The 15,171-nt window shown below is 45.9% G+C and overlaps 1 protein-coding gene across 5 annotated transcripts in view; it reads right to left on the bottom strand.

Moving 5' to 3' along the window:
- Positions 1–2,248: 2,248 nt before the first annotated feature.
- The window catches only part of LOC106595355 (phospholipid-transporting ATPase ID), an 85,619-nt gene continuing 72,696 nt past the window's right edge, over positions 2,249–15,171 (bottom strand). For 3 of the 5 annotated variants that reach the window (XM_045718945.1, XM_045718946.1, XM_045718944.1), the window contains 7 exons: positions 14,790–14,973; positions 13,817–14,040; positions 13,290–13,373; positions 12,958–13,203; positions 12,057–12,326; positions 4,531–5,109; positions 2,249–4,430 (listed from right to left, as the gene is read on the bottom strand). In XM_045718945.1, coding sequence (XP_045574901.1) covers positions 4,332–4,430; positions 4,531–5,109; positions 12,057–12,326; positions 12,958–13,203; positions 13,290–13,373; positions 13,817–14,040; positions 14,790–14,973 — 1,686 coding nt within the window. In that variant the 3' untranslated portion in view covers positions 2,249–4,331. The remainder of the gene's footprint in view (positions 4,431–4,530; positions 5,110–12,056; positions 12,327–12,957; positions 13,204–13,289; positions 13,374–13,816; positions 14,041–14,789; positions 14,974–15,171) is intronic. The other 2 variants (XR_006769986.1, XR_006769985.1) reach the window with 2 other exon arrangements.

Genomic DNA, 15,171 nt, shown 5'->3' with positions numbered 1-15,171 from the left:
AGAGACTGGTTGTGCTGCTTTCACCCTATAATATTTCTAACCAGAGGCTGTATGCTGTAGAACAGTGGTATTCAAACTTGTTCAGCTGGGACCCCATTTTTTCCTGACACAACATTTTTTTGCGACCTCATCCCACCCCAAAACAAATAACATAACCTTAAAATCTGTAAATTCCGATTTTTACATCAACAAATAACCTTCAATTCATTACATGTTCATCTCTTATCAAAATTAAAAGAAAACAATAAATACATTTTATTTTTCAAATTATCTTTCTAAAAAACGTTTTTATGTTGACCCATACAATAATCTGTACTCTTCATTTTTTGTTCCTAAAATAATGTTTTTTTGCTGCGATCAAACTGCAGTTCACTCGAGACCTGGACTTTGAATACCACTGCTGTAGAGTACAACAGCTGTCTCACCTAGTTTCACCCTATATCTTTCTAACCAGAAGCTGTATGCTGTAGAGTACAACAGCTGTCTCACCTAGTTTCACCCTATATCTTTCTAACCAGAAGCTGTATGCTGTAGAGTACAACAGCTGTCTCACCTAGTTTCACCCTATATCTTTCTAACCAGAAGCTGTATGCTGTAGAGTACAACAGCTGTCTCACCTAGTTTCACCCTATATCTTTCTAACCAGAAGCTGTATGCTGTAGATTACAACAGCTGTCTCATCTGGTTTCACCCTATATCTTTCTAACCAGAAGCTGTATGCTGTAGAGTACAACAGCTGTCTCACCTAGTTTCACCCTATATCTTTCTAACCAGAAGCTGTATGCTGTAGAGTACAACAGCTGTCTCACCTAGTTTCACCCTATATCTTTCTAACCAGAAGCTGTATGCTGTAGAGTACAACAGCTGTCTCACCTAGTTTCACCCTATATCTTTCTAACCAGAAGCTATATGCTGTAGAGTACAACAGCTGTCTCACCTAGTTTCACCCTATATCTTTCTAACCAGAAGCTGTATGCTGTAGAGTACAACAGCTGTCTCATCTGGTTTCACCCTATATCTTTCTAACCAGAAGCTGTATGCTGTAGAGTACAACAGCTGTCTCACCTAGTTTCACCCTATATCTTTCTAACCAGAAGCTGTATGCTGTAGAGTACAACAGCTGTCTCACCTAGTTTCACCCTATATCTTTCTAACCAGAAGCTGTATGCTGTAGAGTACAACAGCTGTCTCACCTAGTTTCACCCTATATCTTTCTAACCAGAAGCTGTATGCTGTAGAGTACAACAGCTGTCTCACCTAGTTTCACCCTATATCTTTCTAACCAGAAGCTGTATGCTGTAGAGTACAACAGCTGTCTCACCTAGTTTCACCCTATATCTTTCTAACCAGAAGCTGTATGCTGTAGAGTACAACAGCTGTCTCACCTAGTTTCACCCTATATCTTTCTAACCAGAAGCTGTATGCTGTAGAGTACAACAGCTGTCTCACCTAGTTTCACCCTATATCTTTCTAACCAGAAGCTGTATGCTGTAGAGTACAACAGCTGTCTCACCTAGTTTCACCCTATATATTTCTAACCAGAAGCTGTATGCTGTAGAGTACAACAGCTGTCTCACCTAGTTTCACCCTATATCTTTCTAACCAGAAGCTGTATGCTGTAGAGTACAACAGCTGTCTCACCTAGTTTCACCCTATATCTTTCTAACCAGAAGCTGTATGCTGTAGAGTACAACAGCTGTCTCACCTAGTTTCACCCTATATCTTTCTAACCAGAAGCTGTATGCTGTAGAGTACAACAGCTGTCTCACCTAGTTTCACCCTATATCTTTCTAACCAGAAGCTGTATGCTGTAGAGTACAACAGCTGTCTCACCTAGTTTCACCCTATATCTTTCTAACCAGAAGCTGTATGCTGTAGAGTACAACAGCTGTCTCACCTAGTTTCACCCTATATCTTTCTAACCAGAAGCTGTATGCTGTAGAGTACAACAGCTGTCTCACCTAGTTTCACCCTATATCTTTCTAACCAGAAGCTGTATGCTGTAGAGTACAACAGCTGTCTCACCTAGTTTCACCCTATATCTTTCTAACCAGAAGCTGTATGCTGTAGAGTACAACAGCTGTCTCACCTAGTTTCATCCTATATCTTTCTAATCAGAAGCTGTATGCTGTAGAGTACAACAGTGAAAGCATCATTCCAGTAGCCCTGGAGGACTGGGTTTGTTTCCCCCTGCTGTATAGAAGGAATACGCTACATGATGACATGCCTAGTAGAGGGATGAATTGGGTTGATCATCATTACTGTGGATTTATTAAGGCTTAATAATAACAACATCCCTGATCCCTCCCTCATTAACACGTTCTCCTGTTCCTAGACCAGCTCAGTCTCTAGGTAACTACAGGTTACTGTCTGACTGTATAAGCCCATATTAGCATACTTTCCCACACACTCAGTCCGCCCCAAAGCAACATGGAGGTCCAGGTTTTTGTTAGAAGTCCATCTCCTCTCTCTTAAGCCCAGTACAGGTGGGGCTCAGAGTCTGAGATATAACTGTAGTTCTGTCTGTGGGCCCAGCAGCAGGTCACCAATATGGTGCAGAGGAGGAGGATGAAGAAGAACATGACGAAGAGGAGTCTTGCTGTGTCCGGTAAGCTTAAAATGGCGTTCTCACTGAGAACTATAGTGAACACAGAAACTCTGCCCATGAACTTATGATGACATATACTACAACATTCCAGCAAGGACAACATCCTGCATTGTTCAGTCATTGGTTGGCTGACTGAACCCCTCAGTGTCCTGCCAAGTTATTGGCTAAAACAACAGACGGACTATGTATGTGAAAATGTCAGTCAGACAGAGAATGTACAGTAGTATGTACCCATAAGAGTGTAGGATCGTGCAGCCTGTCTGGTTTGACTAAGTCTTTGGGCATGGTGACACAGCAATATGTAACCATGAATACAAAGACCAGGACCACTGATAAGGTTCCAGAGACCTTCCTCATACAGACTGTACAGGTTAGAGGGACAGCTCTACACTACTGCATTGGTTTACACGGTGTCATACATTATTAGAGAAGGTAGATAGCATTACTTGGCCTATTAAAGACATGTTTATGAATAGTTAACAGCTGGATACAGACAGGTGTATTGGAGTACTATGTCTAACATCAGCTGATCATAAAAACCACTCATTCTGCTATTTCATCTCAATTCACCACCTTTCTGACGATCAAATGAACCTCTCTTCTGTCATAAAGACTCAATTCACCACCTTTCTGACGATCAAATGAACCTCTCTTCTGTCATAAAGACTCAATTCACCACCTTTCTGACGATCAAATGAACCTCTCTTCTATCATAGACTCAATTCACCACCTTTCTGACGATCAAATGAAACTCTCTTCTGTCATAAAGACTCAATTCACCACCTTTCTGACGATCAAATGAAACTCTCTTCTATCATAGACTCAATTCACCACCTTTCTGATGATCAAATGAACCTCTCTTCTGTCATAAAGACTCAATTCACCACCTTTCTGACGATCAAATGAAACTCTCTTCTGTCATAAAGACTCAATTCACCACCTTTCTGATGATCAAATTAACCTCTCTCTCTTCTGTCATAGACTCAATTCACCACCTTTCTGACGATCAAATGAACCTCTCTCTCTTCTATCATAAAGACTCAATTCACCACCTTTCTGATGATCAAATGAACCTCTCTTCTGTCATAAAGACTCAATTCACCACCTTTCTGACGATCAAATGAACCTCTCTTCTGTCATAAAGACTCAATTCACCACCTTTCTGATGACCAAATGAACCTCTCTTCTGTCATAAAGACTCAATTCAATACTTTGTTTTGAACCAATCTGATATGTTATGACATATGATCCATTGTATAAATAGTATAGTCATGTCTGAACCACAGTGGTGTTGTTGGAGCGGGGTTTCTCTCCGGATCCCTGTGGTACCAAGCTCTTCAGCAGATGGTTACATCATTTGCATGAAGAAGTGCTTCTTTCAGTCCGCCTCATTGGTTGAAGAAGACAGAGAAGTGGGTTGTGGGTAGTTTGAGCATGTCTATCACAACTACCACACACTATCTTTCAGACGGATACATATATGTACCAACACTATTGCAACGACAGTGTCATACAAATACCAGTGGGTGTGGATGGGTGTGTATGCCTTCTGCCTACAATGGCTGCCACTTTGGATCGCTTCCTAACCCAGGGTGAGTGCCATTCCAACATTCCAACTTCAGTATTCCAAACTTCCAAATGCAGTATTTCTTCACGTATTCCAAGAGAATCCAGTGGGATATGACAGCCTGTCCTTCTTCTTTCTATCATCTGTCCATCCGTCTCACACGGTGTGGTTGTTTTCCTTGGGAACAAGGGGAGGTCCCGGGCTGCTGGTTCCGCTGGTGCGAGAGGCACCGCCCCTCCAACCAAATAGAGCATCCTGCAGGAAAGGTGGAACACACGGTTACTGTTGTGTGTGTGAGGTTGTGTGTGAGGTTGTGTGTGTGAGAAACAGATTAAAGAAGATGACAGTATCTCACCTGTACAGCGCCCAGACTAAGGTTCCAGCCACCAACCGAGTCTCCCCCAGGACTCCTCACCGAGGTGGGGGTGAGAGCGTCAGTAGAGGGGACCTGGGCTGGAGCTAACGCTGGAGGTGTGGTTGTGGGAGGGCCAGAAGCCACCTGTGGGAGTATGACAGGCAGCGTGTGTGTTCCCTCCTCCAGGGGAGTGTCCTGCGACCCCCCCAGGAGAGAGGATGAATTGGACAGGGGGGGAGCTGATCCAGACACATAGCTAGGAGCTGGGCTGCTCTCTCCTGAGGCGCTCTGGGGGGGATGTGTGTTTGAGTGTTTCTTTTTGCGCAGGGTGTCTATCCAGCTGGAGCTGTGTCTGGAGGCAAAGTTGGCCAGGGCCAGGGAGGACAGTCTCATGTTCTTCCCAGAGGTGATGAGCTCCCCAAATCCCTCCTGGTGGGCAAAGGCATATCCTGACCTCCTGGACCCGACCCTCGCCCCCAGACGACCCTCAGGCACGCCCCCGACCCCGCCCCTGACTCCTCCCATGCATCGACCCGCTGGCTTCCTCGTCTTCTGACGCACCAGCTGGGTGTAACGTACCTGAAGGGGGAAGTGGGTGAGAGCGAGGGAGAAGGGAGAGCAGGGGAGGTAGAGGGGGAGGGGGGAAAGGGAGAGCAGGGGAGGTAGAGGGGGAGGGAGAAGGGAGAGCAGGGGAGGTAGCGGGGGAGGGGGGAAAGGGAGAGGTAGAGAGGGCGGGAGAAGGGAGAGCAGGGGAGGAAGAGGGAGAGGGGGGAGAAGGGAGAGCAGGGGAGGTAGAGGGGGAGGGGGGAAAGGGAGAGGTAGAGAGGACACAGAGGAGTGTTATTTCCTAATATAAAGGGATATGTAGGGTTTAATACAGGTGACCGGTATCCTGGGACTTCCTGACCAAGCTCCTTCCTGTTTCAGGAGAGAAATATTGACGGGTCCTGTAGACCAATAATTAAAACATGTTATGCAGCACTAATGCAAAAATACTAAATATGCACGATAGGTGCATGTATGAAGCGAACATATCGACTCCCTGGCTTCACAACCTACATTAGACCAGTCATCACAACGCTAGCAGCCAACCATATTTAGCCTATAGGCCTGCTCAACATAGTCCTCAGTAGAAAACATCCTTACATACATGACTTCCATAAACTGCATTGCTGCCTATCATGTGTAGGCTACACACGACCTGTTGACACAGTTACTGAAGGCAAACCCCATCTCACATTCACAAAGCTCCAGCCATACTCACTGTTAACAAAATGGTAGGTACATTGTGTCCACAAACCCCCTTAGGAAATAGACATTTGCAACATTGTTCCATGATGTTACAACAACAAAAATGAGTAGACAGGCTGGACTAGTCAGACTGGCAGGGATTTGATCAGCCGCTGTGCTGTCCTCCACTACTAGGCCTATTACCTTGTCTGTTTGTTTAGCGGAACATCTGATATGTTCCCTCTGACAAAGTCACCACAATGAGCAGGTTATGATAAACCACAACCTTCTGAATCCCCCTGATAGCCAGGTCCAGGTTAGAAACCACAACCTTCTGAATCCCCTGATAGCCAGGTCCAGGTCATAAACCACAACCTTCTGAATCCCCCTGATAGCCAGGTCCAGGTTATAAACCACAACCTTCTGAATCCCCCTGATAGCCAGGTCCAGGTTATAAACAACAACCTTCTGAATCACCCTGATAGCCAGGTCCAGGTTATAAACCACAACCTTCTGAATCCCCTGATAGCCAGGTCCAGGTTATAAACCACAACCTTCTGAATCCCCTGATAGCCAGGTCCAGGTTATAAACCACAACCTTCTGAATCCCCTGATAGCCAGGTCCAGGTTATAAACCACAACCTTCTGAATCCCCTGATAGCCAGGTCCAGGTTATAAACCACAACCTTCTGAATCCCCCTGATAGCCAGGTCCAGGTCATAAACTACAACCTTCTGAATCCCCCTGATAGCCAGGTCCAGGTTATAAACTACAACCTTCTGAATCCCCCTGATAGCCAGGTCCAGGTTATAAACCACAACCTTCTGAATCCCCTGATAGCCAGGTCCAGGTTATAAACTACAACCTTCTGAATCCCCCTGATAGCCAGGTCCAGGTTATAAACCACAACCTTCTGAATCCCCTGATAGCCAGGTCCAGGTCATAAACCACAACCTTCTGAATCCCCCTGATAGCCAGGTCCAGGTTATAAACAACAACCTTCTGAATCCCCCTGATAGCCTGGTCCAGGTTATAAACCACAACCTTCTGAATCCCCCTGATAGCCAGGTCCAGGTCATAAACCACAACCTTCTGAATCCCCTGATAGCCAGGTCCAGGTTATAAACCACAACCTTCTGAATCCCCCTGATAGCCAGATCTAGGTCATAAACCACAACCTTCTGAATTCCCCCTGATAGCCAGGTCCAGGTTATAAACCACAACCTTCTGAATCCCCCTGATAGCCAGGTCCAGGTTATAAACCACAACCTTCTGAATCCCCTGATAGCCAGGTCCAGGTTATAAACCACAACCTTCTGAATCCCCCTGATAGCCAGGTCCAGGTTATAAACCACAACCTTCTGAATTCCCCTGATAGCCAGGTCCAGGTTATAAACCACAACCTTCTGAATCCCCTGATAGCCAGGTCCAGGTCATAAACCACAACCTTCTGAATCCCCTGATAGCCAGGTCCAGGTCATAAACCACAACCTTCTGAATTCCCCTGATAGCCAGGTCCAGGTCATAAACCACAACCTTCTGAATTCCCCTGATAGCCAGGTCCAGGTCATAAACCACAACCTTCTGAATCCCCCTGATAGCCAGGTCCAGGTTATAAACCACAACCTTCTGAATTCCCCTGATAGCCAGGTCCAGGTTATAAACCACAACCTTATGAATCCCCCTGATAGCCAGGTCCAGGTCATAAACCACAACCTTCTGAATCCCCCTGATAGCCAGGTCCAGGTTATAAACCACAACCTTCTGAATTCCCCTGATAGCCAGGTCCAGGTCATAAACCACAACCTTCTGAATCCCCTGATAGCCAGGTCCAGGTTATAAACTACAACCTTCTGAATTCCCCTGATAGCCAGGTCCAGGTCATAAACCACAACCTTCTGAATTCCCCTGATAGCCAGGTCCAGGTTATAAACCACAACTTTCTGAATCCCCTGATAGCCAGGTCCAGGTTATAAACCACAACCTTCTGAATCCCCTGATAGCCAGGTCCAGGTTATAAACTACAACCTTCTGAATCCCCCTGATAGCCAGGTCCAGGTCATAAACCACAACCTTCTGAATCCCCCTGATAGCCAGGTCCAGGTCATAAACCACAACCTTCTGAATCCCCCTGATAGCCAGGTCCAGGTCATAAACCACAACCTTCTGAATTCCCCTGATAGCCAGGTCCAGGTCATAAACCACAACCTTCTGAATCCCCCTGATAGCCAGGTCCAGGTCATAAACCACAACCTTCTGAATCCCCCTGATAGCCAGGTCCAGGGGGAGTGAAAAGAGCCAACAAGCTGGCTGGCATCTTTCAGTCAAAGTTCTGGGTAAGCTAAAACAAATAACATTTTCACTAGCCTGTAGGCTAATAACCTCATCATATTTTACGCCTACATTTAGGCAAGATCAACAAATGTTGTGGTGACTTTGACAGAACTTTGAGTTGAGTAAATTGTGACAAATACAAGAAGAAACCATTAGTTTCCTGTCCGTATTTCTCAATTTACAGTGGTATAATCAAATATTTTTTATAACTAAACCAAAATAGACCACATCCTGTCTTTCCAATTGAAACAAATGAGTCATAGTGGGCAGAACAAGCAAAATGGTGGGCAGAGCCAAGCACAAGCTAGCGAGATCCTATTAGCTCGTTCTAGCAGACATCTGCATATTTCCATTAGAAAACGCCTACTCTGTGGAGTGAGCGTGTGCAATAACTCAATTAGCCTTTGCATTCCCTCTAAACAATGCCATTTTTTACAACTTTGGCAAACGTTAAAATCTACAAAAAGTAGTCCACTCTGTTCATAACAGATTTTAGTTTTGGGGACAGGAAACTGTATTGAGGTCAAAAGCTTCCCCGATGAGAAAATGTGCAGAATGTTGGCCAAAATCCATCTCCTTCCATCTTCTCCCATTTTCTCCCAATGTCAACCACTGGGCTTCCTCTCACTACCAGTTGCAATATTCTCAGGAAGGATGTGTAGAACGTGTAGAATGTGTTCGGACAATATTAAACCCTAGTGATAATCACGTATTATAAGGTGATAAGGACAGCTGTTCTGGAGGGCATTAAGTTATATTCATGTCTGTAGGATAGACACAGACTCGTTCTGAGTCAATATTTACAGAGAAGAGATGTGACGGGATACAGAGAGTGGTGGCGTACGCACAAACAGTTAATCATTGGTAGAGTTAGGGGGCATTGGTGTAATTTCTGTCACATCAATGAAGAGACAAACAGACAGAATCACAATAGTATAGAGAGAAGACAGGAGGCATGGCTGACAGACTGAAAGTTAGACTGAAGGTCAGACTGAAGGCCCGACTGAAAGTTAGACTGAAGGTCGGACTGAAGACCAGGCTGAAGGCCCGACTGAAAGTTAGACTGAAGGTCGGACTGAAGGCCAGGCTGAAGGCCCGACTGAAGGCCCGACTGAAAGTTAGACTGAAGGTCAGACTGAAGGCCAGGCTGAAGGTCAGACGGAAGGTCACACTGAAGGTTGCACTGAAGGTCACACTGAAGGCCAGACTGAAGGCCCGACTGAAGGACAGCCTGAAGGCCAGGCTGAAGGCCCGACTGAAGGCCCGACTGAAGGTCAGACTGAAGGCCAGGCTGAAGGTCACACTGAAAATCAGATTGAAGGTCAGACAAAAGGTCACAATGAAAGTCAGATTAAAGGTCAGACAGAAGAACATACTGAAGATCTGACTGAAGGAAATACTGAAGGTCAGACTGAAGGAAAATACTGAAGGTCAGACTGAAGGAAATACTGAAGGTCAGACTGAAGGAAAATACTGAAGGTCTGACTGAAGGAAATACTGAAGGTCAGACTGAAGGAAAATACTGACGGTCTGACTGAAGGAAATACTGAAGGTCAGACTGAAGAACATACTGAAGGTCAGACTGAAGGAAAATACTGAAGGTCAGACTGAAGGAAAATACTGAAGGTCTGACTGAAGGAAAATACTGAAGGTCAGACTGAAGAACATACTGAAGGTCAGACTGAAGGAAAATACTGAAGGTCTGACTGAAGGAAATACTGAAGGTCAGACTGAAGGAAATACTGAAGGTCTGACTGAAGGAAATACTGAAGGTCAGACTGAAGGAAATACTGAAGGTCAGACTGAAGGAAATACTGAAGGTCTGACTGAAGGAAATACTGAAGGTCAGACTGAAGGAAATACTGAAGGTCAGACTGAAAAACATATTGAAGGTCAAACTGAAGGAAATACTGAAGGTCTGACTGAAGGAAAATACTGAAGGTCTGACTGAAGGAAAATACTGAAGGTCAGACTGAAGGAAATACTGAAGGTCAGACTGAAGGAAAATACTGAAGGTCTGACTGAAGGAAATACTGAAGGTCAGACTGAAAAACATATTGAAGGTCAGACTGAAGGAAATACTGAAGGTCTGACTGAAGGAAATACTGAAGGTCTGACTGAAGGAAATACTGAAGGTCTGACTGAAGGAAATACTGAAGGTCAGACTGAAGGAAATACTGAAGGTCTGACTGAAGGAAATACTGAAGGTCAGACTGAAGGAAATACTGAAGGTCAGACTGAAGGAAATACTGAAGGTCTGACTGAAGGAAATACTGAAGGTCAGACTGAAGGAAATACTGAAGGTCAGACTGAAAAACATATTGAAGGTCAGACTGAAGGAAATACTGAAGGTCTGACTGAAGGAAAATACTGAAGGTCAGACTGAAGGAAAATACTGAAGGTCAGACTGAAGGAAATACTGAAGGTCAGACTGAAGGTCAGACTGAAGGAAATACTGAAGGTCAGACTGAAAAACATACTGAAGATCAGACTGCAAGTCACACTGAAAGTAAGATTGAAAGTCGGATTGAAATTCAGACAGAAGATCATATTGAAGGTCACATTGAAGTTCATACTAAAGGTCAAATTGAAAATCAGATTGAAGGTCAACCTGAAGATCAGTTTGAAGATCAGACTGAAGGTGAGACTGATGTAGATGAGCACTGAAAGACTTTGAGACAGGAACAGAGGATCATAAAGAACTGGTCATGATCCAGCATCCATTCTTCATCCCTTCCACTGATTTCACATGACTGAATTACTATTTTATTTTACCTTTATTTTACCAGGCAGGTCAACTAAGAGCAAATACTTATTTACAATGACAGCCTGGCAATTGGTGAATGCTATCTGGAGTTTAACTCCTGTTTTCACCTATCCAATGTGTTAGTGAGTAGGATCAGTGATTAGGATCAGTGATTAGGATCAGTGAGTAGGATCAGTGATTAGGATCAGTGATTAGGATCAGTGATTAGGATCAGTGATTAGGATGTGTTGGATCAAGGAGGGATGTACAGTGTGTGTGAAGTGTGTGAGTGTGGCCAGAAGCATATTGTTCTCACCGTGTCAGAGAGCTGTGAGTGTGGTCAGAAGCATATTGTTCTCACCGTGTCAGAGAGCTGTGAGTGTGGCCAGAAGCATATTGTTCTCACCGTGTCAGAGAGCTGTGAGTGTGGCCAGAAGCATATTGTTCTCACCGTGTCAGAGAGCTGTGAGTGTGGCCAGAAGCATATTGTTCTCACCGTATCAGAGAGCTGTCAGTGTGGTCAGAAGCATATTGTTCTCACCGTGTCAGAGAGCTGTGAGTGTGGCCAGAAGCATATTGTTCTCACCGTGTCAGAGAGCTGTGAGTGTGGCCAGAAGCGTATTGTTCTCACCGTGTCAGAGAGCTGTGAGTGTGGCCAGAAGCATATTGTTCTCACCGTATCAGAGAGCTGTGAGTGTGGCCAGAAGCATATTGTTCTCACCGTGTCAGAGAGCTGTGAGTGTGGCCAGAAGCATATTGTTCTCACCGTGTCAGAGAGCTGTGAGTGTGGCCAGAAGCATATTGTTCTCACCGTGTCAGAGAGCTGTGAGTGTGGCCAGAAGCATATTGTTCTCACCGTGTCAGAGAGCTGTGAGTGTGGCCAGAAGCATATTGTTCTCACCGTGTCAGAGAGCTGTGAGTGTGGCCAGAAGCATATTGTTCTCACCGTGTCAGAGAGCTGTGAGTGTGGCCAGAAGCATATTGTTCTCACCGTGTCAGAGAGCTGTGAGTGTGGCCAGAAGCATATTGTTCTCACCGTGTCAGAGAGCTGTGAGTGTGGCCAGAAGCATATTGTTCTCACCGTGTCAGAGAGCTGTCAGTGTGGCCAGAAGCATATTGTTCTCACCGTGTCAGAGAGCTGTGAGTGTGGCCAGAAGCATATTGTTCTCACCGTGTCAGAGAGCTGTGAGTGTGGCCAGAAGCATATTGTTCTCACCGTGTCAGAGAGCTGTGGTTTCAGGTCCAGTTTGAGGAATCGGAACGCCAGAACTGGTACGATGCAGATCACTGTGGTCAAGACGATGGTCAGCCACACCAGCGGCTGGACCAGTGTGCTCTGGGCACTGCCTACGAAGTGGAACTGGTTGGGAAAGATGCTGAACAGAGTCTGGCTGTGCATGGCCAACATGATGGTGAAGAAGGTGCCCACAGAGCCCCACACAAAGAAATGGTTGATGGCTGTCCAGTAGCCTGTGTCCAGAGCAATCTACACACACACACACACACACACACACACACACACACACACACACACACACACACACACACACAAGCAGAGAGAGATTTAAGCAATAAGGCGTGGGGGCTGTGGTACTATGTATGGCCAATATACCACGGTTAACGGCTGTTTTTAGGCACGACGCAATGCAGAGTAATTAGAAGAGTAAAAATACATGTTTTATCATACCTGTGGTATATGGTCTGATATACCACGGCTTTCAGCCAATCAGCATTCAGGCCTCTAACCACCCAGTTTGTACTGAAAGCCGGTGTATATCAGACTGTATATAATAAGACACCTCGGGGGGTTGTGGTATATGGCCAATATACCATGACTAACAGCTGTATCCAGGCTGTACTCTGCGCTGCGTCGTGCCTAGGAACTGCCCTTAGCCGTGGTGTATTGGCCATTATCACAAACCCCTGAGGTGCCTTATTACTATTATAAACTGGTTACCAACATAATTAGAACAGTAAACAAGTCTTTTTGCGTAATACCGTGGTATATTGTCTGATATACACACGACCCAAACTACCCGGTTTATCATATGTAGCAAACCTTCAAACACACATGTTGCCTACAGGAAGTGGATACTACAGTCCTTTCCCCCGCTCACCTGCACACTGACCACGATCACCAGGGCGGTAGCCGTGGTAACAGCAAAGGTCTGGTAGTCAGCGAGGGGTTCCCCGGTGCCCTGGGTTCCGTGGGACAGGATGGCGTAGGGTATGAAGAACAACACAACACTAGAGTAGATACCCTGGGTTATACAGATGAAGAACTCTCTCTTGTTGAACAGCAGGTTAAGCTGACCTGGCTCATACAGCTTAGGATACTCCAGACTACGCTGCTCTGGGACGTCCTACAGAGGGAAAGAGGAACAACCAGGGGTCAAGGGTCAGGGGTCAAAGGGTACAGAGGCAGAGTGTGTGTGCTTGGGAGACTCACCTGGTCAAATATTCCCATGGCCAGCACGGGGAGAGAGGTGTAGACGATGTTATAGAGAGTGATGAAGTACTGATCATATACTGTCTGAGAGAGAGAGAGAGAGAGAGAGAGAGAGAGAAGGATGAAGAGAGGGATGAGAGAGGGAGAAAGAGAGAGGGATGGAGAGAGGGAGAGAGAGAAAGATAGAGAGAGAGAGAGAGAGAGGGTTGGAGAGAGGGAAAGTGAGAGAGGGATGGAAAAAGAGAGCGAGAGAGAGAAAGAAAAGAGAGAGACAGTGGGTAGGAGGGAGATAACAGAGAGAGATAGAGATAGAGGGAGAGAAACACACAGTAGAGAACCTCACCCCATTTAAGCCCAAATATAACGTCATGCCCCATGAGTCTTCACTTCAACCCTTATAGTTCCTCCTAAACACTCCAAACGTGTTTTTTTGACAGTCAAAATGATTTACCTCAACCCAACTTCTAAAAGCCTTCACCCCTCACCTCTAAACCCCCGTTCCTGATCCCTCACCCCTGACCTCTCACCTGGGCAGAGAAGCCACAGAAGAAGCCAAACCAGAAGTGCACCATGGTGAAGGCAAAGTTCTTGTAGAAGAAGTAGCAGAGGAAGCGACACATGCGGAGGTAGGACCAGCGTCCGTGGACCAGCAGCAGGCGCTGGAGGAAGCGGAACTGGGAGAAGGAGTAGTCAGACGCCAGCACTGCCTGGATGCCCTCCTGACCACTGATGCCCACTCCTATATGAGCCGCTGGGAGGGGGGGAATAGACAAACACTTCATATAGGATATAGGAGAGGAGACAAGGACAGAGAGCAACTGTAGACAATTGAAAAGTGTAATTATCAGGGGTGTTAGTGCTGGGCTGGCACAGAAGCCTGCTATGCTCTTCCCTCAGATTCAGGTTTGGTAACCAGTCAACAGGTTGAGTAATGTCTCCAAGGACATGGTGTCGAGCCCAGAAAACAGGATGTGAAACCACAAGGACCTCTCCTCCCTCAGAGGCCTCCTCTCTTCTGCTTTTCATACACACACACACACACACACACACACACACACACACACACACACACACACACACACACACACACACACACACACACACACACACACACACACACACACACACACACACACACACACACTCACACACACACACACACACTTGTATTCGTGCACACAAACACACACACACACACATGCATGCATGCATGCACGCACACATACATACACACAATTGTGAAAGGCATGGTGAGGCGTGAGAAAAGAGGACGTAAGGAGAGAGAACTACACATAAACAGATAAAGTGGGGATTCTGGGGACTTTCCATTACCTTACAAATAGACTGTGCTGCCAGAGCACTTTGCTTCAATATACCTCCTCGTTCCCCTTATCTCTCAATTCTTCCCATCTCTGTCATCTTTACCAAGCACTTCTGTCACTCTCCCTTCCTTCAACCCTCCTCCATCCTCTCCTCCATCCCTCTCTCTCTCTAACTTACTCTTGATCATGCTAACATCATTAGCCCCGTCTCCTATGGCCAGGGTGACAGCTTTCTTGTGTTTCTTGATGAGCTCCACCACCAGGGCTTTCTGTAGAGGAGTCACCCTGCAGCAGATCACTGCTCTACAGACACACGCTGTTGACACAAACTCCCCCTCCATATCAGCCTCCAACGCATGGGCCTGACACAGAGAGAGAGAGGGAGGGAGGGAGGGAGGGAGGGAGGGGGAGAGAGAGAGAGGGAGAGTGAGTGAGTGAGAGAGGGAGGGAGAGAGGGAGGAAGAACTTGTTTGGATATTTTAGATTTGTTATGAGCGCCATATTGACATGTTTTCTATTGCACAAGTAGTGTGTCCAGTGTAGTGGTGTTTGTATATCTA

This window comes from Salmo salar, chromosome ssa05, assembly GCF_905237065.1.
Source record: "Salmo salar chromosome ssa05, Ssal_v3.1, whole genome shotgun sequence".
NCBI lineage: Eukaryota > Metazoa > Chordata > Actinopteri > Salmoniformes > Salmonidae > Salmo > Salmo salar.
Note: the sequence above shows the minus strand (reverse complement) of the source record. Positions and strands in the feature narration are given on the sequence as shown.